This window comes from Phoca vitulina, unplaced genomic scaffold (genome assembly GCF_004348235.1).
Source record: "Phoca vitulina isolate PV1807 unplaced genomic scaffold, GSC_HSeal_1.0 scaffold45, whole genome shotgun sequence".
Lineage (NCBI taxonomy): Eukaryota > Metazoa > Chordata > Mammalia > Carnivora > Phocidae > Phoca > Phoca vitulina.
Window position 1 is genome coordinate 10,493,847 of NW_022589748.1, and position 24,539 is coordinate 10,518,385.

The 24,539-nt window shown below is 54.6% G+C and overlaps 1 protein-coding gene across 3 annotated transcripts; it reads right to left on the reverse strand.

The window, feature by feature from the left end:
• Nucleotides 1-5,732: 5,732 nt before the first annotated feature.
• Nucleotides 5,733-24,488, reverse strand: SEZ6L2 (seizure related 6 homolog like 2). 3 transcript variants are annotated; one of them, XM_032430903.1, is made up of 18 exons: nucleotides 23,875-24,488; nucleotides 22,829-22,960; nucleotides 21,852-22,151; nucleotides 21,357-21,496; nucleotides 20,881-21,082; nucleotides 16,635-16,820; nucleotides 15,816-15,984; nucleotides 15,029-15,192; nucleotides 12,499-12,699; nucleotides 11,939-12,077; nucleotides 10,914-11,110; nucleotides 10,592-10,786; nucleotides 8,558-8,749; nucleotides 8,283-8,474; nucleotides 7,728-7,766; nucleotides 7,432-7,549; nucleotides 7,208-7,329; nucleotides 5,733-6,734 (listed from the first exon to the last, which is right to left on the reverse strand). In XM_032430903.1, exons 1-17 carry the CDS (start codon nucleotides 23,951-23,953, stop codon nucleotides 7,215-7,217), a joined length of 2,760 nt encoding a protein of 919 aa, XP_032286794.1. In that variant the 5' UTR covers nucleotides 23,954-24,488; the 3' UTR covers nucleotides 5,733-6,734; nucleotides 7,208-7,214. The 3 variants fall into 3 exon arrangements, with proteins under 3 accessions (XP_032286794.1, XP_032286795.1, XP_032286793.1); XM_032430902.1 differs by having other exon boundaries at nucleotides 5,735-6,734; nucleotides 7,208-7,304; XM_032430904.1 differs by lacking the exon at nucleotides 7,728-7,766 and having other exon boundaries at nucleotides 5,734-6,734; nucleotides 7,208-7,304.
• Between the last annotated feature and the right edge of the window lie 51 nt (nucleotides 24,489-24,539).

Genomic DNA, 24,539 nt, shown 5'->3' on the forward strand with positions numbered 1-24,539 from the left:
CTCCGCCCCTTTCCATCGGCGCGTACCAAAGCACAGAGGGAGGAGGGGGGCAGAGAAGCCTCGGCGCCGAGCAGCGGGGGAACCCAGAAGGAGAGGTCAAAAGAGAAGGAGGCCTCGATGACTGACTCTCCTTTCCTTTCTCCGGAGGGTATAGCTTCCTGGAGACAGGACAAGGGGAAAACATTCCGCCCCGGGTCTATGCGTCCCCGAGAAGCAAGGTTATTTAGTGCAGCCCACAGTTTTTTTTTTCCGGCCCCGCCCCCTATCTCCGACCTCATTTGCTCTCGCCGGCTCTAGGCCGCGAGAGAACGGCTAGAGAGGCTGGAGGGCGGCCGAGGGTGGGGTTGCTGCTTGCGCGCCCCTAGTGGTAGGAGGATTCGGCCCCAGGCACCACCCTATGTGATCTTCCCGTTTCTCAGACTTCTGGCGCTGGGGTCACCATCCCCAAGGAGGGATCCAAAAGGAGGTGGAACGGAGACCAGAGGAGCGAATGGGACGTGCTGGGAAAATGCCCCCCCCCCACACACACACCCGGCCCCCGCCTTTGGTTGTAGAATCCCTAATATCCTGGCAACGGGGCTGCAGAACGTCCACAGACAGCAAGGTTTTTATAACAACGGGTAGCTGCACCACCCCGGGTCCCCCTCTTTCCAGCCTTCCTCCCCAGCTCCTACCCCCCCGTCCCCTGAGACCTAAACAGCGGCTCCTTAGCCCTCCCTGTTTCCCTCCTGCCCAAGATTTCAACTCATCTGCCAGGTCGGGGGCAGTAAGCCGGCTGGTGCCTTGTCTTGGGAGGGGCCTCAGGTGGGAGGAAGGAGAGTGCTCCTGGGCCACCCCACTCCCTCCCCCAGGCAAAGATTTGTTTTTTCAGGAGAGAACCGGACAGCAGGATGGTTCATCTAAAGGCCTTACTTAAATCTGGCCCTTGAAGAATGGTGGTGGGATGGGTTTGGGGAAAGTGGGCTGGTTTCTCAGCCTAACACAGGTGTGACCTGTTTCCAGGGGGGATGGCATCCACACCTACCAGGAATGAGGAGAAGAAGGGCAGCAGGATGTCCCAAGCTGCAACCCCCTCGGGTGGAGGTCTGGTGAGCATGGGAGTGAGCCGAAGTGGATGGAGAGCTCCTAGGTCAAGGGCACTAACACCTCCAGCCTTGAGACTCTAGTCTCAACCCTGAGCCCATAGCCCCCAGCACTTGGCCCTGAGGTTCTCAAAGACTGCCCCCCATTTCCGGTGCCTTCTCTGCCAAATCTCAAGAATCAGCCCTCCAATACCAGACTCAGACCTTAGACCCAGAGCTCCCAGCCTGGGAGCCCCCAGACTCAGGACTCCCATGTGGGAACTCCCAGGCTGAGCCCCTCTGATTTCCCCTTTTCTAGAAGGTTTCATTATCCAGATCTGAGGAATTCCTGACCCGGATCAGCACAGAACTCACCAATGAGGCCTTGTTTATTGCTGGCTGCCACATGAACTCTGTGCCCACCAAGGAAAAACAGACCCAGGATCGAGGGACTCAGATATCCAAACACGGTGACCCCCCCGCTTCAGGACCACTGTGTCCGGAGACCCTACCATACCCTGAGTTCCAGTCCCTAACCCCTCCCAACCACAGCTGACCTTTCCAGCAATCTGGGCCCACCTCCCTGAACTCACAGCCAGCCCTTGGACTCCCACCCTCCAACTCACCCAGTACCCACTCCTCACTGCTGGCCAGGAACACCTCAGCACCTTTCGCCCTAGCCACATCTCTTTCTGGCTATGGGGGCAATAATTTCTCTGACTCGGGCCTCTACTTCCAGTGTTCTTCAAGACCCGAGGCACCGATACCTGGTGAGTGAAGCTTCAAGGGAGAGGCCCTTTGTCCTGGGAGAAGGATGAGGACCCTGGAGGGGAGAGAGCGAGGGTTTAACAACATCCTAGCAGGGTAGGGGAATTCTAAAACCGCGTAGTCTGATTCTCTTCTGCTCTGATCCTCGAATTCCGAATTCTCAGCCCTCCCCTTTCCCTCTGCCTTCTCTAGTTCTGACAGAATCCGTACCCGCGCCAAGGCCCACCTCCTGCCATCCGCTCATGACAAGGTGTATACTGATTCCACGAATGACAAGACCGTTCAGTATTAACCAAACATTTAAAGTTCACAGGATATGCCAGTCCCGGTTTTAGGAGCTCAGGACCCAGAAATGAAGGATACAGTCTCTGCCCTGGAAGAGTTCACAGTTTAGCATGGTGCCAGTCAAGTAGATGGTCAATTACAGCATGATATGGATCAGTGCCTATAATAGAATTGGAAACAATGAGAAGAGCGCTTATCCCAGCCTTGGGCTAGGAAGGAAAGGAATCATGGAGCTTCCTGGTGGAGGTGACATCTAAAGAAAGAATCTTCCAGGAAAAAAAATGGGTTGGTCAGGGTATTCCAAGTGGTAGGGCTTGTATGAGCAAAGACATGAGGTGAGTTTCAGCAGAGTGAATGGGAGTGTGTCTGTGTTCTTAGGGTGGGAGAGAAAGTGGGATCAGAGGGCAGTTTAGCTGCTGGAGTACGGAGGCGTGGTAGTCAGGGTCTACTCAGAGACCTCATGCGTGTGTGCCTTAAGATCAGGAGCCCCTGAAGAGATTTGAGCAAGGGAGGTTGTAATTTTAGATAGTCACTCCGGTGGTCAGTGGGGGGAGTGAGCTGGAAAGGGGAGATGAGAGGTGGAGGCCAGTTAGCAGTTATGCCAAGAGACTAAGCTGGTGAGGATCGGGTCCTGAATTGTCATAGTAATAGTAGAGATGAGAGGAGGGGCAGATATGAGAAATAAAGACCAGGAAAACTGAGTTTGGTCATTGAGTAGAAATGGTAGGGGGAAAAAAAAAAAAAAAAAAAGGAAATCAGATGACCCGCCCCCACATTTCTGACTTCTGTAACTTAAGTCTGATGATGTCATGCTTCTGCTCTGAACTCCATGATAACGATAGTTCCCCGTTTCAGAGGAAAAGCCAAAGTCCTTCAGTGGCTTACAGGGCCTCTCACCTCCCCCTACCCCACTGTCTCTCTGACCTCATTGCTTAGAACTGCTCGCCTTGTCTCCCTCTGTTCTCAGCCATGCCAGCCTCCTCAGTCTTCCTGGAGCATGGCAGCCATGCTCCCACCTTTGGGCAGGCTGAGTTTGAGGTGCCTCTGGGAAGACCAGGTGGAAATACCATGTAGATAGTTGGAAATAGGGCTTCAAAACTCACCAGGGATGTCTGGGCTGGTGATAGAAATTGGATTTAGGAGGGAGTCGGCAGTTGAAGGCTGTGTGGGGGTTTTGCAGAGTAAGCAGGAAGAGGGCGCTGAGGCTGGAGTCCAGAAGAATCTCTCCATGTGAGGAGTTGGTGGAGGAGAAGAGAGGGGGTCATGAGGAAGGCAGAGAAGGAGCTGACCGCAGATGTTTATTGAGTGTCCAGTATGTGCCGGGTCTACCAGGTCTTATGGATGGTCAGTTTTCTGGGGCTGCTACTTCCAATGTTCATGACCAAGACCAGTGGCACAATTCTTAACCTCAGGGAGCTGGCCTTCTAGTGCCTTTGGGACATTTGAACTTTCCCAATTGGGCTTTGGTGTTAGAAGCAACTTGAAGTAGCAGGAGAGCCCTGGGCCTTAACAGCTAATCTGCTCTCAACCTGATAGTTAGCCTTGTGCAGGTTGCTTCCTTTCTCCCCATATGTCAAATGGGGGCCTTGGACAAGATGCTCTGTAAGGGCCCTACCTGCCCGTACAGTGTTTCCTGTTCCTTCCCAAATGGCACTTGACTGAGAATTTCATCCTGAGCCAATACCCTCTCATCCCCTGGGCAGCACCCCATGGTCCCAAGAGACTTTCCCTTCCTCATCCTCAAGAATATGGAAGCCTACAGATCTTTGAACTGCTCCTCGAATTATAGGTCATTGTAGGTGGGCAAAATATTGAGTCGGGGAATGGGTGAGCGGATGAGCCGATGCAGAGGGTAGGCCAATGGATGAATGGATAAATGGATGGACAAATCCACTGAACATTTATTAGGCACTGTGTATGTACCAGCACTGCTGTAGGGGCTGGAGGATAGAAGTAAGCAAGGTAGACTCCCTTGCTTTTGAGAAGTTTAAATGGGGGCTGAGTTATTAGGTGGAAGAGGGCTGAGTGGGTGGACAGGTGAATGAGGCATAAATGGACAGGCAGATGGATGAATAGAATGTGTGCATGGGTAGAATGATGAGTACATGTGTGGGTGGATAAATACGTGCATGGATGGATGGTGGGTGCATGGGTGGGGAAAAATGGGGAATGGTGGGTGGATAGAGAGATGAGTGGGGGATAGGGGTTGGATGGAGAGGTGAGGGATAGAAGGAGAACATAGGAGCGTTGGGTCCAAAGAATCAGAAGGCTCTTTTTCTTTTCTAGGGAGCTGGGCTTAGCAGCTTGACATCTGGAGGATGACCGCACCCTTCTTTGGTGCTGCTCTTGACCTCTCACGCTCTCTCCCATTGTGTCCTTCTAGAACATGCGTCAGACCTCCTCATTCACAAGTCACTAACGCTTCGGTTTGCTGGGGACTCCTGGTCATAAGCAGCAGCACACTCAAAGCCTCCCAGGTGTTCTGGAACCATCTCACACCTTTCTACCCTCAGCTGGCAAAGACATCACCAGAAATCAAAGGCTTTAATAAAAAGAGAGAGGTCCTTCCCTCTTCCCAACCCAGGCTGGGCTCTGGAGTGGCTTCTCTGGGGTGGAGATGTGAGAGGTTGGCCCTTTCTTTTTTCTTTCCTTTTTTCTTTCCTTTTTTCTTTCCTTTTTTTCCTTTCTTTCTTTCTTTCTTTCTCTTTTTCTTTCTTTCTTTCTTTCTTTCTTCTTTCTTTTCTTTCTTTCTTCCTCTTCTTCTTTTTCTTCTCCTTTTCCTTTCTTCTTCCTCTTCTTCTTCTTCTTCCTCTTCTTTCTTTCTTTTCTTCTTCTTCTTTTTTTTCCTTGCCAGATATGTGGGCATATGGGTGAAATGGCATATACCATGTTACTGGAATGGCTTTAATTTGGGCAGTTAACAACCTGTTTTCTGTCAGCCTTTTGGTGGAGATGAGCTCACGGATCTGAACCCAGCCTCCTAGCCACACTCCAGCACCTTAATGTCTAGGCCTTCGGCATCTGAGAGGGTCCACCCTTGCTTCTGAGGAGCCACTTCCAGGCTCCGGGGCCTCATGCCTGGGGAACATGTCACCCCCATTGCTCGCCAGAAGGGAATGCAGCCACCTTGGTGGAGTTTGCATTTAAATCTGAATCTGGTCGCTTATTCGAGCCTCCTGAGGAAGTCTGTTCACATCTCTGAGCCTCAGTTTTCTTATCTGAGAAATGGGAATAATTATCCCTGTCTCACGGGCTCCTTGTAGAGGTTGAAAACAGAACGCATATAAAGTGCTTAGCACCATGCCCAGCACAGAAGAAAGGCCCAGAAATGCAGGCTATTATAAGGATCAGTTTGCATCGTGTTCTAAAATTCAGCCGCCTCTGAGTATTTCAGTGTCCTTTTGAGTGTCCTAAAAATGCTTAATTATATTTAAATATAAAATTTGAATTAAGTGAAATTCACTTAATTTGGAGACTCTTTAGACAAATGGGCTATAAATTCCTTATAATGTTCAAAAGCGGATACGCTGGAAAAGGACCCCCACAGGGTACAAAACAAGCTCATTCTTTATGAAATGCTACAAATTTGACCATTACTTAGTAGACATGTAACAGCAGATATACTTAAAGTGCCAAAAAGACTGGGGGGGAAAATGGTACACTTGGATAGATACAAACATTCTCAAAAGGAGCGTGCGTGTTAGGTGAACCGGTCATGAAACGGAGAGCTGTTTGCGTCCTACCGAGCAGTGAGGGAGGGAGGCTCCGGCCACACAGGGAAGGCAGCTACTGGCAGCTGCTATCTTCAGGCTGAAAGAGCCTAGACGCATCAAGCACGGGGGTAGAGACACCTGAGGCCCACAGGGGGCTCATCATCCACACAGGCTGAGCCGAAAGCCAGGCGTTTTGACCCCAGGCCAGCCCCCTTGACATTGCCCTGTGCCCCGTCTTGGAGCTCCATCGATTTCCCAAATTGTTCCCTTTTCCCCAGGCTTCTCTCCAGCCCACCCGTGACCCAACTTCCCACACCCCACCAGCCCAGTTACAAATGGTGGTTTTCTGTTTATTGCTCAAAACCAAAAATCCAGAAGCGAAGGTGGGGAGATTGTGGGTTGGGAGATGGCATGAAGCGGGTAGGGGGCCTTGGCCCTGCTTTCCCCCTTCATCCCTCTTCTTCTGACCCTCCAGAGCCCAGGGGTGAGGCCCGGGGCCAGAACATCTGGGAAGAGCCTTCAAGGCCAAGGGAATAGCAGAACTCTCAGGCAGTCCTTGGGGGGGGGGGCGTGCCCTGGGCCGGAGGGGCCCCAGGAGTTGCAGGAGGGCTGAGTTCCCCTCCCAGGGTCCAAAAGCCAGTAGGGCGGGAGGGAAGGGGCAGGCCCCTTGTTTGGCAACTGAGAAGAGGAGCCTTGGGCGGCAGGATGCTGGTTTATTTACTGTAGGGTCCCCGGGGCCGTCAAAGCCCCCTCGTGGGACCAGGAGACTATTTACACAGCAGGGAGGAAAGGAGCCAGAGACGAGGTCCTGTACTCCTCCCTGCCCAGAGTGGAGAGGGGAAGGGCGTCCTGGGTCCTGCAGCCTTAGTCTTGGGGTTCAGATGGAAACTTCATACTCCCGTGTATCCTGGAGACAGAGAGATGGGGTCAGTTGCTGGAGTGGGATGGGGATGGAGGAGGGAACAAAATGGAAGGAGGCATCCACCAGGGAGGGGAAAGACCCTGGGTTTTTAAAATAACATGGATCATGAGGTTTGGGAACCATGGGGTGGGAATGGGGCTGAATCTGGCCCGGGGATATTTGGTTCATCTTACGGTATATTAAAATCACACACAAATCTAAGTTTTTGGGTTGTCTTGAACAACTGGAAGACCTGGCAACTGGGCCTAAGTTTCCACTACAGACTAGATGGGGCACAAGTTGGCCCCTTAGCCACAGTCCCCACCACGCCTCCACTCCCGACCAGGCACGCCCGACTTGCTGTGTTGCAGCTGAGTTTGAAATCCCCAAGACGGGTATTACAGAGACTTTGAGAGAAAGACCTGGAGCCCTGGGGGAGCTGAGAGATGTGGCTCTCCAGGGGGAGGGGAAGAGCTCACCCCAGCTTCATACAGTGGGTTGCTGAAGTCTGACTCCACAGTGATGGGGCTGTAGGAATGGGAGCCCGAGAAGCCGAAGAGGGATTTTCCCTGTAGTCTGGGAGAGGGAGGAGATAGAGGGGCTTATCGAGAGGTGAGCCCCCAACCCCCCCCTCACCCAAGCATCTGTGCCAGGCAGGCAGGACGTCTGCCCTGGCGAGCAGCTCCCCGAGTAGGGTACTTACTTGGTGTAGTATATGTAAACGCCACTGCCGAGAACGATGACCAGGCCTAGGGGCAGCAGGATGGCCAAGGCGAGGTTCCCACCCTCCAGCTGCCGCGACGGGTCTGTGGTCTGGGTCACTGGGGAGAGGAGAGGCCAGTGAGCTGGGGCTGGGCCCAGCCCTGGCCTCTCCCAGCCTCCTGCCCTGGGCCTCGAACCCTGGGCCTCACCCCTCCGGGGCCTGGCCTCCTGCCCCCGGCCTCTGCCTTGCCCTCCCGACTCGGCCAGGCCTGGGTCTCCACCTGTGCCCTCACTGACCTTCCAGTTTTCGGTTGTCCAGGAGCTCCTCATAGGCCACTGCAGGGAGAGGAGGGGGAGGGGACGGGGTCTGAGCCAGGGAGGGAAGGAGGCTGGGTAGAGGCCGGGAGCCCAGTGGGGCTGGGCTGGACAGCCTGGTTCTCTCTGCCCTCTGCTCAACCTAAACTTTATCCTTCCTTTGGTGGGGGCGGGGGGAGGAGTAGTCAGGGCAGGGCCTTCTTCCTCCTTCTCCAGACCCCGAAAAGTTCAGGGTTCGTGGGCGGTCTGAACGAATCGGGTCTGTAGAATTTGTCAAAAATGGGGAACCTGAGACCTATCCAGAGGGCAAGAGACTTCCAAGCCAAGGCCCCCTCTGCTACATCCCTTAGGACAATTCCATGACCTTGAAATTCCCCAGGACCCCTGGGTGTACTTGTGAGGATCAGAGCCCACAGGAGGTGAATGGGGAGCTCAGCAGGGTTACCGTCGCTCTCAAATTTGCTACTACCTGACTTTCCCAGTCCCGTCACTCCCCAGACCCTGCCGTGCCCCCTCCTGCCCTGTCTGCCCGGGCACCTTTGCAGAGCGGGGGCTGGCTGGTCCACTGGGAGGGGTGGCCGGGCACACAGGTGATGGTGACCTCGCCGATGAGCTCAAAGCCCTCGTAGCAGAAGAAGCGCAGAGACTCGCCGGCCTGGTAGTGATGCTTGTACAACGTCTGATAGCCGTTCTCTGGCACCCCTGGGTTCAGGCACGGCTCATACTTCACTGCAGGACATACGGCAGTCACCTGCCGGCTCGCTGCCGAGCAGGCCACCCAGCCACCCTTCCCAGGGTGTCCGCAGACTCACAGGCACACTTGGGGACCCGGTCGCTCCACTTGGGTGTGCCCGTGTCCCGGCTGTAGCAGGTGAGCACGGCCGCCCCCTCCAGGCTGTACCCGGGCAGACAGCGGTACTGGACGTGGGAGCCGACAGGGAAGCCAGCGTCTGAGGTGGTACGGTGCCCGTTGGTGATCTCACCAGGGTCGGCGCAAGTCATGACTGTCAGCAGGAGGGCAAGTTCAGGGGGAGCTCAGGCCTTAAAAGATCTCCCGGAAGCTGAGGGCCGGGAGCCGCCTGAGCCATGGGCCATCTTCCCCCTAAGCAAACCCCCATCTCCCACCATTTCCTCCAAATGAAGAGATCAGAAGTTGGAAAAATGCAAAATTCGGTGCACTTTAGATTTCAGGCTTCTTCTGGAAAAGAGCGGTGGGGGCAAGCCAGGCCCCCATCCGAGGATGGAATGGGAAATATTTCGCCCCCGTACCAGAGCATATGAACTACATCCCAGCGCCGCCGGCCCCGCACGGTGGATCTTAGGCGGGACAGCAGCTGTGCTCTTTAGAGGGGCCCAGCCCTCCTGCTCGACTCATCCAGTCATTCCCAGCACCCTCCACTCACTCGCACAGCCTGCCCTGCAGGTGCTTATTTACAACCTTGTTGAGCAAGTAACAATCAGAGCCATTTCTTGTATATGGACCTCTGCTAAATGCTTTACAAACAGTATCCTATACCCTGATGATCCCGAGACGTCACCGTGACTCATCTAGCGGGGCTCAGGGCGGTCAAATAACTGGCCCATGGTCCCTCAGCCCCGTCACAGCCCCAGAGCACTGGGCTGAGACTCAGAGACTTGGGTCTCAGCTCAACTTCAGGCTCAATATGCTGCCTTGGGCAGGCCCTGTCCCCTCTGGGCCCTGCCTCCATCCCTTCCCCTGTCCTGTCTGGGTTTCAGACTGGACATCCTGTCAATCCTTCTAGAGATGGGGAGCTGTGTCAACCGGAAAGTCTTCCTTGTGTCCAGCCCAAATCTGCTTTCCTGAACTTAACCTCATCGGTCCCACCATTGCCCCCCAGGGCCAGGTGGAAGACCTACAATCCCATATCCTGTGGCAGGCTTCCCAAAATTTGGAGAAAATGACAAGACGCCACCGCTTTCTGCTATTCTAAGAGATAAACACTCCTAGCTCCTTCAAATATCACCTCCTCTGTGAAATCTCCTGTCCTCTCCCTGGAACAATGAACCGCCGCCCTTCCCACAGCCCTTCTGTATTATTTATAGCAGCTACTAAATTGTTCACGCGCAGAGGTACTGTGTGAAAACTCTTCACAGCCCTTATTCCTGTTTCACCGATGAGGCAGCCACGGCTCAGAGATGTTAAGCACTTTGCCCCGAATCACCCTGCAGTTACGCTCTATAATACCCTGAGCTGTTTAAGTGTCCCCCTTCTGGACTGCGAGCTCTGCCAGGGTCAGGAGGACCCCAGCCCCTCTGCATAACCGCAACCCAGCATGGGGCTTCAATGACTGCATTAAAATAAACCAAGTTCTCTGACCAGCCTAGGCCCCAGCAAAGTGACTCCCCGTAACATCAAGGGTGGGGGACTGAGACTGGAGCGGGGTCTAGAAGGGGAAGAGCGGAGCAGAGAGTTGACGGGGGCGGGCCCGGGGAAGGGCGGGACTCTGACGCGACAGAGGCGGGGCCAGGAGGCGGTGGAGGCGGGACCACGAGAAGGTGAGGCGGGACCCAGAGGAAACCGGGTCAGAGCTCGGAACAGTGCACGGGAGAGGGGCGCAGCCCGGAGATGAGAGTGGGGTCCAGAGGGGACAGTTTCGGGACACCGAGGATCAGAGGAGTGGAACCCAAAGGGTTAAGGGACGGGGCCTGAGTAAGATCCGGGCAGAATCCACAGCGAAGGGTTGAGAAACTCGGCCGGGACAGGGGCGGGGGCAAAAGGGGACAGAAGCTGGCCGCAGAGGGGATGGGCGGGGCCCAAGCGGAGCGGCCAAACCCCGACGGGCAGGGGCGGGGCCATGAGAGACCTGGGCGGGGCCCGGGCTCACTCTTTTGGCAGGCGGGCGGCGCCGCGCTCCAGGACAGGTCCCACTGGCAGGTGAGGATGTCGGAGCCGAGCAGCTCGTAGCCAGGCTCGCACTGGTAAGTAAGCACCGTGCCCCGGATCAGGTCCCCGTGGGAGGCCGTCCTCCAGCCCCACTCCGGAGGTGGCAGCTCCGGGCACGTGTCGTTCCTCGGGACCTCTGCAGGGGGGAGACAGCGAGTTTGGAGGCCGGCTCCGGGAGCCCTTCCAGCCTCGGGGGCCGCGCCCCTCCCGGGATCTCTGGCCTGCCGGACCCCCGCGCATTTCAGGACCCTAGGCCTCGGTACCTTTGAAATGCAACACGAAACCCTGCCCCAGGCCCGGGTTTGGGGGCCCTGGCGGTGCCTGGAACTGTAGCGTGAGGTCAGGCCCAGAGGAGAGGAGGCGGCGGCGCGGTTGAGGTCCCCGCAGCTGGGCCAGGACTCGGGCGCTGGGACCGTCCCCGTCGAACAGTGTCAGCATGTCCCCTTCACGCACATTCAGGCTGCAGGGAGTGGAACCAGATGTGCGGGCTGGGTTACAATTGGCCCCTCCTATCCCGTTCTGCCCAATCCCTAACTCAGTTCATTAGTAACCCTACCTGCTTTCCACCCTGTCCACATTCCCCCATCTCAGGTCTGGCCGCCCTTTGAGCAGTTATGGGCTTCTCTGTGCTAGCCCCTCCGGGTTCCACTCGTTCTGTGGCTCTTCCCACTTCCTGTTTCCCGATTCCCAGCCCAACTCCTTAGGAACTCCTCGCACTCTCTGGCCCCTCCCCCATCGCCAGGTGACGCACAGTCTGGCTCAAGTGCAGCTCTGACCAGTCACAGGCCATGCTCTTTTCCCACCGGCCCAACTCCCCGCCCTGCCGGAGTATCCGCCTTGGGGCCCTGCCCACTTCTGGTTCCATCCGGTCACATGGCCATCTCATACCAAATCAGCTCACTGGCTTCTCCCCACACCCACCGCCACCTCGCGTGATGGTGACTAGGCCTGGTGACTAGGCCGCAGTTTGGGCCTGGGTTCCTGGAAACCCCTCCAGGGGCAGCCTCAGAAATAGCCAAAGAGTGAGAGACACCAGGCCAGAGCCCTCTTTTCACACTACAGCCCCTGCAGAAGGCTGCATTACCCATGTCCTTGTCCAGAGTCTCCTGGACAAATCAAAGGCGATTTGTACCTAGGTCTTCCTGACAACCCACACCCCCATCCTGAACCCTTAGTGGCCTCTTTCATCTTGCGTAGCCAGCCAGGCTCACAGAGCAGGCTAGGGTGTTGTCATACCACACTTCACTGAGCCCACACCCGTCACTCCCCGCCGCAGCACCTGACGTACATCTCAACTTGGAGCAAGATGCGCTTCTCTTCCTGGACGTGCAGGCCCCACACGCAGTCCTGGCCGGGGCTATAGCTCTGGGGCCAGTCGGGAGAGAGGACCACACCAGCCGCCTCTGACAGCTCCCCTCCACACATGGCTGGGGGACAGGGCGGGCAGAATCAGAACTCAGTCTTCATTTCACCAAGGGCCTCACCACTCCCAGCTGGGTGCACCAGACCGCCTCACAGGCTCCCTGTTATCTATTACCTGTGCCCAATCCCTGGCCCTGCTCTCACCTAACCCCGCCCACTCTCCAGCCTATGCATTACCCCCCAACCCATGACTTAGCTCCAGCTAGAGCTCTTCAAGACATTTGGGTTGTGACCCCTAAATTCTGTAACAAACCCACCAATTTATTCAGCTAAGAAAACTATCTCTGAAAAGGACAAGGATTTACCCAAGGCCTGGGTTTACTGGGTTTGGATATGCAAGTCTCCTTCCTGAACGGCCTTCCTAAGATGCCCAGCTCGGGGGTAGTCTGCAGACCAAAGGAGCTCCTAGGGACGTGGAGGGCTCACCCTTGCAGGCCGGCTCTGTGTCGTTCCAGTGGGGTTCTGTGGGATCCACACATTCGATGGCATTTGGGGGGCCAGGGGGCTCCAGGGCATATCCTGGGAGGCACGAGAAAGTGGCCAGTGCCCCTGGGCGGTACTCAGGGTCCGTGGTGGTGACATTGCCGTGTGCCAGGAAGGGAGCGAAGCAGCGATCTTCTTCAAAGGCTAGAGAGGGGGTCAGTCCCAGGAAGTAAGCAGGAGGATAGGCCTCAGGGGATCTCAGACTGGGGGGACTTGGGCTGAATTCAAGTGTGGTTTGGCCACTTGGTGGGCTGTTTAAAATGGAATGCCTTTGGGCTTAGCTTTCACCCTCCAGTCTCCCGAAAATCTTAACCCCTCTCACTCACACATATATGTTACCTTCCTGGCCTCTAGAGGGAAACCCCTAGGCTAGCCAAATCCCAGCCCCCATTCTACGGATGAGGAAACTGAGGTCCACAGACAAAAAAATCGCTTGGCCAATGTCACACAGAATCAGGTCTCAAACCCAGATTGCTTGATTCCCAGCCAGAGCCACTTGGTTTTGGAAACTGCAGAGGAGGGAGGGGAAAGGGTGCCTTTGGAGAACTGGCTCATGCAGGTGTGTTCTCTCCTCAAAAATAACAGTTAGAAGGGCGCCTGAGTGCCTCAGTGGGTTAAGTGTCCGACCCTTGGTTTCGGCTCAGGTCATGACCTCAGGGTCGTGGGATCAAATGGAGTTCCACATTGGGCTCTGCACTCATCGGAGAGTCTGCTTGTGTATTCTTTCTCTCCCTCTGCCCCTCCCGCCGCTCATGCTCTCTGTGTCTCTCTCTCTCTCCCTAAAGTAAATAAATAAATCTTAGAGAGAGAGAGTGCAGGGGTGGGGAGGGGCAGAGGGAGAGGGAGAGAGAGAATCTCGAGCAGACACCCCGCTGAGCGCAGAGCCCGACTTGGGTCCTGATCTCACGACCCTGAGATCATGACCTGAGCTGAAACCAAGAGTTGGCCGCTTAACTGACTGAGCCACCCAGGTGCCCCATAAATAAATCTTAAAAAAAAAACCCACAGATTCTCCCCACCCTTGATTATCCATGCTGTAGCTAGAATCCAAAAGTGCAGTGAATGCAGAAGCTACTCAATTTTGACTTTGGACTAACTCAGCAAAAATGAACATTTGGAGATCATTTTAGTTTTTGCCCACGTGATCATGTCTTAGCTGCAAAACGATCAGAGGAGTCTGAAGCTCATGGAGCAACAAGGGCCCACAACTAGGGAGGCAGACCTCAAACCTGGGAATTGTTTTCGCATTTTCAAATCTAACAGGCAATTTATTTTTCAGATCTGTTCTAGTTCACTGTTACTTAAACTTGATGAGGTGTCATGTCCAAATCCTATGCATCCATCAGGGCCCAGCGCCAATTCCATTTCTCCCTTGATTCACACCAGGAACAAGCCCCTCCCCTCTCTGAGCATTTCACTTTCTTTGTCTCTCTCCTGCTACTGCTTGCACAAATCCTCTGCTCCAGACGCACTGAAATTCTCTATTTCCCAAACAATACCAGGCCTTTCTCTACTGTTGCTCTCACTGTTCCATTCACCTGAAATGCTCATCCCTAATCTCCCTCTTTCAGAATTCTCTCTATCCTAGGGACACCTGGGTGGCTCAGGCAGTTAAGGGTCCGGCTCTTGATTTCTGCTCAGGTCATGGTCTCAGGGTTGTGAGATTGAGCCCCACATTGGGCTCCACACTGGGCATGGAGTCTGCTTGGGATTCTCTGTCTCCTTCTGCCTCTCCCCACCCCCTCTCTCTCACTTTCTAAAAAATAAATAAAATAATAAAATTCTCTCTATACAGTAAGGCCCAGCTCAAATGCCTCTTCTCCCATGATCACTGACCTCCTTGTTTCTACCCGTCCAGCATCTAGTCCCCCTTCTTCTGCTCATAGCACTCCTACTTTCATTTTGGGACACATGCCTCGCCCATTTCCAGTCTATGAGGTCCAGCTGGGGCCAACTATGGATGGTCATGTGATGTGGATCTGCCAATCATAACACCACCTGCCCCTAGCTTCAATGATTGGCTCAGGTGTAGACACATGACCTAAGCCAGAGAAATGAGAGCCCTTCCTGGCATTTTTGCTGAAGCTCTTAGCAAAGTGGTACCCTCTCTCTTTCTGATGGACTTACTACGTTGGTGGTACATCAGCCTGCAACTGCTAGGTGCACCACAGACTGACAGCCTGACTGACAGTGAAGCCAACACAGAGGAAAGCACTGAGACATGAAGGTGCCTGGTCCCTTGGCTGTGTACCTGGATCCAGCCCTCCGTGAAACTTAAACGGGAAAAGCCACCCCAGGAATTAGAAGGGGTCCACACAAGGGGATCCTTGTAGTTTTGGGATGGGAGGAAGTTAGTTTCCAGAGATCCAAACACAGAGATGAGCAGGGACAGGGTATGTGCTTGTGACCATACTTGGCCATCAGCAAGACGGGAAAGTGCAGGAGTTGGGGTCCCTCAGGGGAGGGCACTTACCTTCAAATCGGAGGCTTAGCAGCAGGGGATTGGCAGGTGTCTCTGAAAGCAGCTCCACATAGAGGGACTGGGCATCACTGATGAGACCCCGCTCTGGGACGTCATCCATGTCCGAGTCATAGATGACTGGGGAGAGGGGACTCCCGCCTGAGCGCACCATCAGCCTGGGATGGACAGAAGGGTGGCCAGGAGCTCACTTTCCCCTCAGAAGCTGCCTCGCCTCTTGCCAGCTCTCCTAACTCACTTTCACAGCTATTATTTTCAAGCCTTGACTACGTAGCATGTACGCTAAGCCTTCCACACATTTCATCTCATTTACTTTTCACAAGAGCCCTCGAGTCAGTATGATTTATTATCCCTGATTTTATAGATGAGGAAACAGGCCCAGAAAGAGTCACCTGCCCAGCATCACTAGTGGTAGCACTGAGGTATCGGTTTGTTAGGCAAGAGATGGTACCAATGATGATGACGAAGACAAACACATTTACCAGGCTCACTGTGTGCCCGGCACCCTTCTAAGCACTTCACGTATCTTAACGCATTTATCCTCACAGAAACCGTCAGAAGGAGGTCCTATGATCTCCATTCTACTGAAGAGGAAATTGAGGCACACAGAGTCAATGATTCGTCTAAGTTTGCACAGCTATACCGCCTAAGAAAGGGGAAGGACTAATCTGTGTTTGACACCCATTTTAACTGGGATCCACCCTGGATCTGTCTGACTCCCCACTGCAGCCTTCCTATTTCCCGGAGGTGGGGACCTCTGACCCAAGGCCCAGACCCTCACCGGTCATTGTCCTCATCCAGTGAGACCCTCTCGAAGTGCAGGTGAAGCCGGCGTCCCTCAGCTGCTTCAATGACCCAACGGCAGGTGAGGTTGGGCCCTGCTGCTCCCCCAGGCTCAGGGGACACGATGCGGCCCAGTGTAGCATTGTGGATGGTGCCACCACAGGATGCTGTGGGTAGAGGGGAGGCATGTTAAAGTGACTTGTCCTCATGTCTTCAGAGCTGTTACATCCACACCTTTGGTTGGGACCTGGCTTCAGAGTGGTCTCTGCCTTATAGGCTCACCCCAGAGGATGGGACCTTTTCCAAGGCCATCACCCAGGAGGGAACCAGCCCTAGAATAGAAAAACCCCAGAATGGACACCCCCTAGGATGGAAATCCTGCTAATATGAACACTCCCTGGCATGGGGAGTTATGAGGGATCCCCAAAATTGAAGCCCTCAAATGTAAATCAAGATGGGATCCCCAGGATGAAGATTCTCCAGGATAGAGATCCTCTAAATATGGACCTCCAGAATGGTTTCCTCGAGGATGAGGAGTCTCTGAAAGAAGAGACCTCCAGAATGGTGACTCCCCAAATGGAAACACTGTAGGTAGGACATCCCCAGATAGAGACCCCCACGCCCGCCAAGGATGGAGATTCTCCAAGGGTAGAGACCTTCTGTGTAAAGAGCTCCAGATGGAGACACCAGGATAGGGACTCTTCCAGACAGAAACCCCCTCAAGGTGGATGTTCCCCAAAGATAGAGACCGCCAAGATAGTACCCTCCTAATGGGGCTTCCAGGACAGAAGCCCCACCTATCATGCAGGAGACTCACCCATGCAGCTGGGGGGTTCACCGCTCCAGACTGGCCGGGTGCCGTTGAAGCAGATAAGGGTCTCCTCACCCTGCAGCTGGTAGCCTGAATCGCAGTGGAAGGTGGCAGTGCCCCCAGGGTGCAGGTCAGTCACGCTTACATCCCCATGGGCCGGCCGGGGAGGGAAGCCGCAGCTCAGGAGGTAGGCTGGATCAGGCAGGGCAGGGAGAAGGAGGACTTTTTTTCCCATGCCAACCTCTCTCACCAACCCCCTAGCACTTCCTTCCCTCTTCCCAGGTCCCCTGGTGGCACAGACGGCTCCATACTGGAGTTCTCATATGGGCACTTGGTCTCACGAAGAGGCAATCTCAACATGCCTTCTCTCCCCTAGTCTTTGTAATCCACCCACTTTGGCCTCCATTTTATAGATGAAGTATCTGAGACCCAAAGAAATTCTGGCTTTAGCACTCACTTGCTGTGGTGACCTCGGGCAAATCAGTTGACCACTGTGAACCCATCCAGCTCTAATAATAACATATAGTATTTGCAGAGCTTGTCCAGCTTCTAAAATGAGTTCATGCAGTGCTTTTGAGGTAGCCAGAGTAAGGCTGTGATCCATTTTCCAGATGTAGCAATTGGTTATTAAGTGCCTCATAGTATTTTCTCCCCTATGCACACACAGGCTCTTTCACTGAGGTGCATGGTGGGAATAGACCCTCAGCTTTCATCCAGAGGAGCCACATGAAACTTCTTTAGGAGCTTTGACTATCTTGTCATTGCAGACCTTAATACTCAGTGCCCCTTCAATGAATCTCCCCTCAATGAAGGCGAAGTGCTAGGAAGGGCTTTGCTTTCCTTAAGGAACTGGTTTCTCTTCTCTCTTGCAGTGAGAACTGAGTGATCTCTCTTTTTGTGCTGGCTGCTAAGAAGCTCAGAACCAGATTAAGGCTTGTCCCTAGCAACGATGGCTTGTCCATCCACATTCTATTTTTTTCATCTTTAATAAGCACTTCCTGGTACCCATTTTCTTATTTGATTTAATTTTGCTGCACTCTTTTTTGAAAGCCTCCTGAAACTCTTGTGGAATCACAAGAGATAAAACAAATAAATAGAAAGTGACTCGGGGGGAGCGCCTGGGCTTAGTCGGACGAGCATGGGACTCTTGATCTTGGGGTCATGTGTTCAAGCCCCACGTTGGGTGTAGAAATTACTTAAATAAGTAAACTTTTTAAAAAAGGAAGGAAGGAAGAGAGGGAGGGAGGAAGGAAGGAAAGAAGGAAGTGACTTGGCAGTAGACAATGGACTCTAAATTTGGTCCTGACACAGTTCTGTGTGTCTGTTTCTGGGTAGCCATGCTTGGGAGGTACCAGCTTGCCTGGGCCTTTGTTTTTGCTGACTCTCCAGCCCTAAGTGATTCTGTCAGAGACCTGGTCTCCCTACTTCAAAATTCAACAAGCATTTCCTTGGCTGGGTGCTAGCGCAGAGAGGTGAAAAAGACCCAGGCCTTGTCCTGTGAGCGTCCACAGTCTCTACTGAGATAGACCCCAAAAGCTTCTAGAACACAGTGGTTTAAATGAGTATTAGTCTCTTGATGGCTCTCCACGACCAACGGAATCAAGCCCAATGCTTTGGATTGACATTCAAGCCCCTTCCCACTGCTACGTCCAGCCCAACACCTCCAGCTTCAGTTCTTAGCACCCGCAACCCATATAGCCTACACAGTGTAGTTTTGTGACTTCATTTCCCCTACCTGCAAGGCCCTTTTCCCACTCTTTCTCATCTTTCAAGGAGTAACTTAAGTACCACCTCTTCCAGGAAGTCTTCCTGACCCCTCCCCTCTCCCATAGAGTTAGTCTCTTTCTTGCCTCCACACCTGTGCATGCATAATTTTATCATCACATGAACTGCTGCCTATTGCCATGGTGAGACTGAACCAGGCCTTATTTATTTTGTCTCCCAAAAGCCTAGCCTAAGCGATCCATCGATGCAGCCCAGAGGTGGTATGCAACCATACAAACTGGATTGGGAGACCGGCACACCCGACTTCCAGTTCTAGCTCCGCGACTTATTCGCTGTGTCACCTTGAGCAGGTGATGCCACCTCGGGGGGGGGCTGTCACCTGTAAATAGCAGTAATAAGTCCCATCATTGACAACCGGCTTTCCAGTTAAAGGAAAGAGACACCCAAAGCACCTCACACATAAAGTGCTCAGAAAATATTAAGCACTTGTCCCTCAGTCTCGATTGACGAACGACTGGGAGTCGGGGCTGAGGATGTGCCTTCCGACTCTGCGGTGTGCTTGCGGGTGTCTGAGCGATCCCTGTAAGCCTTTGTTCCTCTCAGGGTGGAGTGGCCAGTGGCCACCCTCAGGGGTGCCGCGAGAAGCGCACCAAACAACAGTTGGTACCAGGGTTTTGTAAACGGGAACGTTTGCTGGGCTTGGGGCGAGTGGTGACAGAGCCTTTGACCTTTCAGAGAAGCTAATGAGGCCACTCTGGACCAGAGGCCCCAGCTAGTGCAGACTGGGGAGGGCTTAAACAGGGCCTCGGTCCCAGAGGTGCCCAGAGAAGCCGCAAGGCAGGGAAGACTGTGGCAGGTAATGAAGGCCAATTTATGCAATAGCCCTGCTTCCCCAAATGTTCCACTTTGTCTAAAGAGTCCTATTTTCAGTGCCCTAGGGAAGTGGCTGCGTAAGGGAGCCAGCAGGGAGCCATTTTGTACCATTGGAAGTCCAGCCCTTGGCTCTAAGCCCTCAGGCATGCCCTTGCTCCCTGCTGACCTGACCACCAATTATGTGGCCCCCAACTCACTGGCCCCTCTGTGAATAGGTCTCTCCAGCTTGCACCTATGAGTCCCTGGGGCCCAAACAGAGGCCTCAGGAGAAACTGGAGAGGGTGTGAGGCAGGGATACGGGTTGTGTGTGTCCTGGATAAGGCCCACAGGGATCTGAGGTCAGCAGAGCACACAAGGGGCAGGCAAGGCCATGAGGTGATGTGAAGGGGACATTGGCCCAAAACACAGTTCCCTCTCTGTTTCTGAGCAGCACAGGAAGGGACTTTGGAGATGGCAGCAGTGTCTGGAAAGGGACAGTGGGCCGGGCCCCTGGCCTCACACACACACACATGCTAGAACATACGCTTGCACTGTGGGAAGGTTCCCGTACACACAGGTGAGTACGGATGTACACCTGCGTGTAGGTTGTCTGTGGGTGGTGCTCATGAATGCAGTCGTGCATGGATTCAGTCCCCTCCCACACCCCCCGAAGTCAGCAAGATCTTTCTAGGTCACAAATCTGAGGCTGTCACTATCTTGCTTAAAACATATCGAAATGTCTCCATGTCCCTTGCAGGATAAAGTAGTCTGTACTCCTTACTGAAGCTGATGAGGCCCTTCGTGATCTGAATCCAACCTGCCTCCTGGTCTGCTCTCTTGTAGCCTGCTTCTCTCCCACCACTTTCTGGGCTTTTCTGTAGCAGTGACTGACATTTCTGCACTCTCACTGTGTACCAGACACTATTTTAAGCCCTTGATATGTATTATTAGTTAATTTGGGCTTCCTGATAACACCATGAGCCAAGTATTATGATCCCCATTTTTCAGATGAGACAGTGAGGCACAGAAAGGTTAAGCAACTCACCCCAGGTCACACGGCTAGGACAATTCTATCTTCCATGCTAAATTACTTCAACTCCTCAGGGGGGTCATGCTTTTTCATTCATCTGGACACCTGCCTTCCTCTTTCTTCCCCTCCCACCCTTCCCTAGTAGCTCATCTTTTGGGTCCCAGCCTCGTTACCTCCTCCAAGAAGGTGTCCTTATATTCCTTAGGAGAAATTTAGGTCCCTTTGAAATTTGTTCCCTCTGCCTGTGTTTCCTTCCTCATAGGGATATAGGCCCTTATCTCACTGAATTATAATCATCCTGATGACCTGTCCATCTCTTTACCTAGATTCTGAGTTCCTTGAAGATTTACATCTGACTTGTTCATTCCTCTCCCTACGGACAACACAGGGCCAGTATGAAATGGGTGCTCAATAAACATTTGTTGAGTGAATGGATGAACTGCCACTCGGATGGGTGCACACCCAGACACAGGTCTGTGAGTGTGTGAAATAAGTGTGTATAGGTCTCCTCTGAGGGCTCTGCCCCCCAGGGTCCTAGTCCGGAGGAAAAGCCCCTGACATCTCCTTGTGTTTAGAAGCTTCCCAGAGATGTCTCTTGTGCCCAGTGTGGCCCCTGCCCTTCCACCAGCACCCCAGACTCCTCACCCTGATAGTGGATCCGGAAGCCACCGCCCCTGGGGACCCGTGGGCTCTGGAAGTGCAGGAGCAGCCGGTTGGTTGGACTCCGAAGGACCTGTCCTTCTCCCAGCATGGAGGAGTTAGCAAGGAGTCGGGGGGCCAGGCCTGGGGACCCCCCACCAGCCAGCACCAGGAGTTCTTCCTCCCGAGATAGGTTCAGCGTCTGCACCTAAAGAAGCCAGACCCAGACCCCCCACCCCCCAGGACAAGTCAGTCAGGGTGGGTGACCCTTAAGTCCCCCACCGTCTGTTTTCCTTTCCCCTGAATGTGGCAGCCCAGATACCACCGTGACATTGGCCAGATTATAGACCTCCAGGAGAGTCTTTGAGATCCTCAGAAAACAGGCCCATTTGAGTCAGAAAAGTTTCTCTGGTTGCCAGGCCAAAGCTGTGCACACACCTGGGCCCAGAGGAAAGGGCTTGGGGGCTTCAAAGTCCAGTTACCTGGATCTCGATGCCGTAGCCGGGGTAGACGTGGATGCTGTATGTGCAGTCCAGGAGCCCCGCCGTGCGGCTGGCGGCACTCCCCAAATCTGGAGACTCCACGTGCCCTTCGCCCTCCGAGATGTTGTTATTACACAGAACTAAAGAGATACAAGTGGCTGGAGTCGAGTGAATCCCTGTGTTCTTGCCCTCCCAGCCAAGCAACTCCAGGAGCCCTCACCTGTCTTGTCCCCAGCACCCCTCACCATCTTTATCCGCTGCTCCCTCCCCCACCCGTGTCCACTGTAATAGAGAGAAAACACAGAGCACGGTGCTGGTACACAGCAAGGAGAAACACATGCCAGGCTTTATTATTATTGAGCAGAGGCCCCTCTCCCATCGGGACCCAGACCCCTTCTTCCACACGTTTCCAGCAGCCTCTCCCCTTGCATGCCACCCTCCTCTCCCACATTCATGCTCCTGCACACTGTCCCCATCCCCTTTCAAACGCCTCACCTGGGCTGGTCACCGTGGTGGTAACAGTTGTCGTGGTGATGATCGTGGTCGTGGTCTCCTCCTCTCCTCCCTCAGGCCCGAGGGGCGGGCCTGGGGAGGCGGGGCCAGGAAGGGGCGGGGCCGTAGTTCCCGGGGGCGGGGTCAGCAGCTCTGGTGCGGTGGGGCCGGCCCCCCTGCCCCCTTTAGGGGTTACAGCTGTTGTCAGAGGCCCTGTCCCTGGCTCAGTGGCCCGTGGCAGGGAGGGCGCTGCAAGAGTCTGGCCGGCTGGAGGGGTGGCTAGTGTGGGGTCTGGATCAGATCCTGGGACAGTGCAAGGGAAGTCAGGGCGCAGAAGGAGCAAACTGGTGGGCCATGGGTGGGGAGCAGGGCTGAGGGAAACTGGGGGCTCCCCCACTGAACCCAAAAGACCTCCCCCACAAGGTGCAGGCCCCCCACCTCTCCCGCACCCGAACTCTGCACCCCCTCCCAAGGCTTCCACAGCCTGGCCTCCCCACCCCTCCCTCTCCACCTCTCTACCCAGGCCCTTCTGCTTGGCTCTCTCGGACAGTCTTCTTGAGCCTCCCCATGCTTCCCCGTTCAGACCCGGCTCCCTTTCCTGCGCACCACTTTCTCCCTTCTCTTTCTCTCTTTTGCTCTCTCTGGAACTCTTCTTCTCTGTTTAGTCTTCTTGTGGCTCTCTGATTTTATGATTCTAAATCTGCTACTCTCTGCATTTCTCTCTCTTTCTGTCTCTCTCTCCCCTTTATTCCTCAGACTCTGGTTCTCTGAGTTTCCATCTGTCTTTCTCTGATGGTCTGTTTTTCTGTCTGGCTCTGGCTCTTGATCATTTGGTCTCAATTGCCCTGGTTCTCTGTCTATGCCGTTTTGACTCTCTCTAACCATCCCTCTCTGAATGTCCCTGGCTTGGGTCCCCATCTCCCCGAGTTAATGTCCCTCCCTCTTTCTCTATGTCACTCCTGCCACTCTGGGGGCCTCACCCGGCAGGTAGCCCATCTCTGGACCCCTCCTCAGAAGGGCCCCATGGAGCAGCTCGGCCAAAGCCTCAGAGGCTGCTGTGGGGGCCTCCCTTCCAGGCTCTGGCAGCGCCTCTTCTTCCTTCAGGGGCAGACCTAGGAGATGAAGTTGTGTGAGCCCTTCCACTGCCCCACGCTCCTTCCTTCCCCAGAAAGATCTTTTCCAGAGCTCTTCCTCTCTCCTCAGTCAGCTGGGCCTGCAGAAGCTCAGAGGGTCCCAGACTGGGCTGAGAGCCAAGATTGGAGGAGGGGCTTCCAGCTGCCCCTCGCACTCCTACACCTTTCTCTCCACCCCACCCCCCTCCCAGGCTGTGTGGGCCTTCGGTGAGCCTCTTGGCTCTTATGAACCCTGGACAGCACCAGCGGAGTGGAGAGGGGCCACGGTGCTACCTTCTTTTTCCCCTCGATGGTGCTCTTCCCCCAACCCTGGAGCTCTGCGGAGGGTCTGGCAGCACCTCCCAGCCCTCGCTTCCGCAATGCCCAGCTTTCTCTCTGGGTTTCTATCTCTGCGGTGTGGCGCTCTCTCTCTCTCTCTCTCTCTTTCTCTCTCTCTCTCATTCTCTGCAGTCTCTGCCCGCTTCCCTGGAGTCTGGCGAGGGGTCAGAATAGAGGACTGAATATGTGGGCTCTGAGCACTGCCTCTGTTCATCTGTCTTTGTCCATACGTCCAAGAACATTTGCGTGTGCAGCGCCTGGCATCTCTCCCACCCAGGTACCCTGCATGCTTCTGCCGCCTCCGCAGACATCCCCCCAACTTCCCCAGCCCTTCTTCCTGGATTTAACCCCTGAAACGCTGGTAAAAGCTCCCCTCATTCATTTCCCCACCTTCTCAGTATTGGGGTTTAGGGCTCCAGGTACAAGCCAGAAAGCCCCGGCTTGCCGCTTCCCTGTCAGCTGTACCCCTCCCCTCCCCCAGAAGCTTGGAAAGCCCAGGATGTTCAGAGAAAGGATGGTAGAGGACCCAGCTGGGGACCTTCCCCGGGCCTACCCCCACGCTCCCATGTCCTTACCCTGAATCCAGGGACAGCTCAGCAGAATTAGGAACAGCAGCTGGGGAGGCGGCGGGTGCTGGGCCCTGGGAGTCCCCATGGCGACTCACACCGATTTCTCTCCTCTGCGCCTCTCCTAAATAATCTAGCTGTCACCTTTCCTCTGTCTCCTTTTATCTTTCCCTTTAATTTTCTCCCCCACCCCCTTGCTAGCAGTTAGCAAGGAAGACAATTTCTCTGCCCCTTGGGATGGAGGGGCAGAATTGAGCTGGGGGTCGCCTGGATCCCGCCCCTCCTTGCCCAATCTCCTCTGTCCTCTGCTATCGGGTCTGTGGGAGAGGGGGCGCGGCTCCGGCTGCAGGGGGTGGGACCGAGAAAGCCGAAGGGGCTGGGTCGCCTGGGTTACCCTCTCGCTCGGGCGCCTGGGTCCACCGAGCTAGCTGGATCCCAAGCTGGGGGAGTGGGGAGAGGCAAGATAGCTTCTGGAGGTCTGGGGTGGGGTCGAGGATCGGGAGGGTCCCTACTGTGCTCTAGCGGGGCTTGGTGGGGAGGGGAAGGGGTTGCGGAACCTGGAGAGCCGAAGCTCGGGCACTGGAGCTGCGGGAGGGAGAAGCTGAGAAAGGTGTCGAGCCCACGTCAGATCCTGGGGACGGGCGAAGGGAGGGGCCTGGGATTTATTTGGGGGC

Excerpts from the sequence above, each read along its gene's own strand:
- SEZ6L2 (XM_032430902.1), bottom strand. The coding sequence starts at position 23,953 with ATGGGGACTCCCAGGGCCCAGCACCCGCCGCCTCCCCAGCTGCTGTTC. Across the intron at positions 11,111-11,938 it reads ATCTTGCTCCAAGTTGAGAT|CCTGAATGTGCGTGAAGGGG; the intron begins GTACGTCAGGTG and ends CACTCCCTGCAG. Across the intron at positions 7,305-7,431 it reads GTTTACATATACTACACCAA|ACTACAGGGAAAATCCCTCT; the intron begins GTAAGTACCCTA and ends TCCCTCTCCCAG.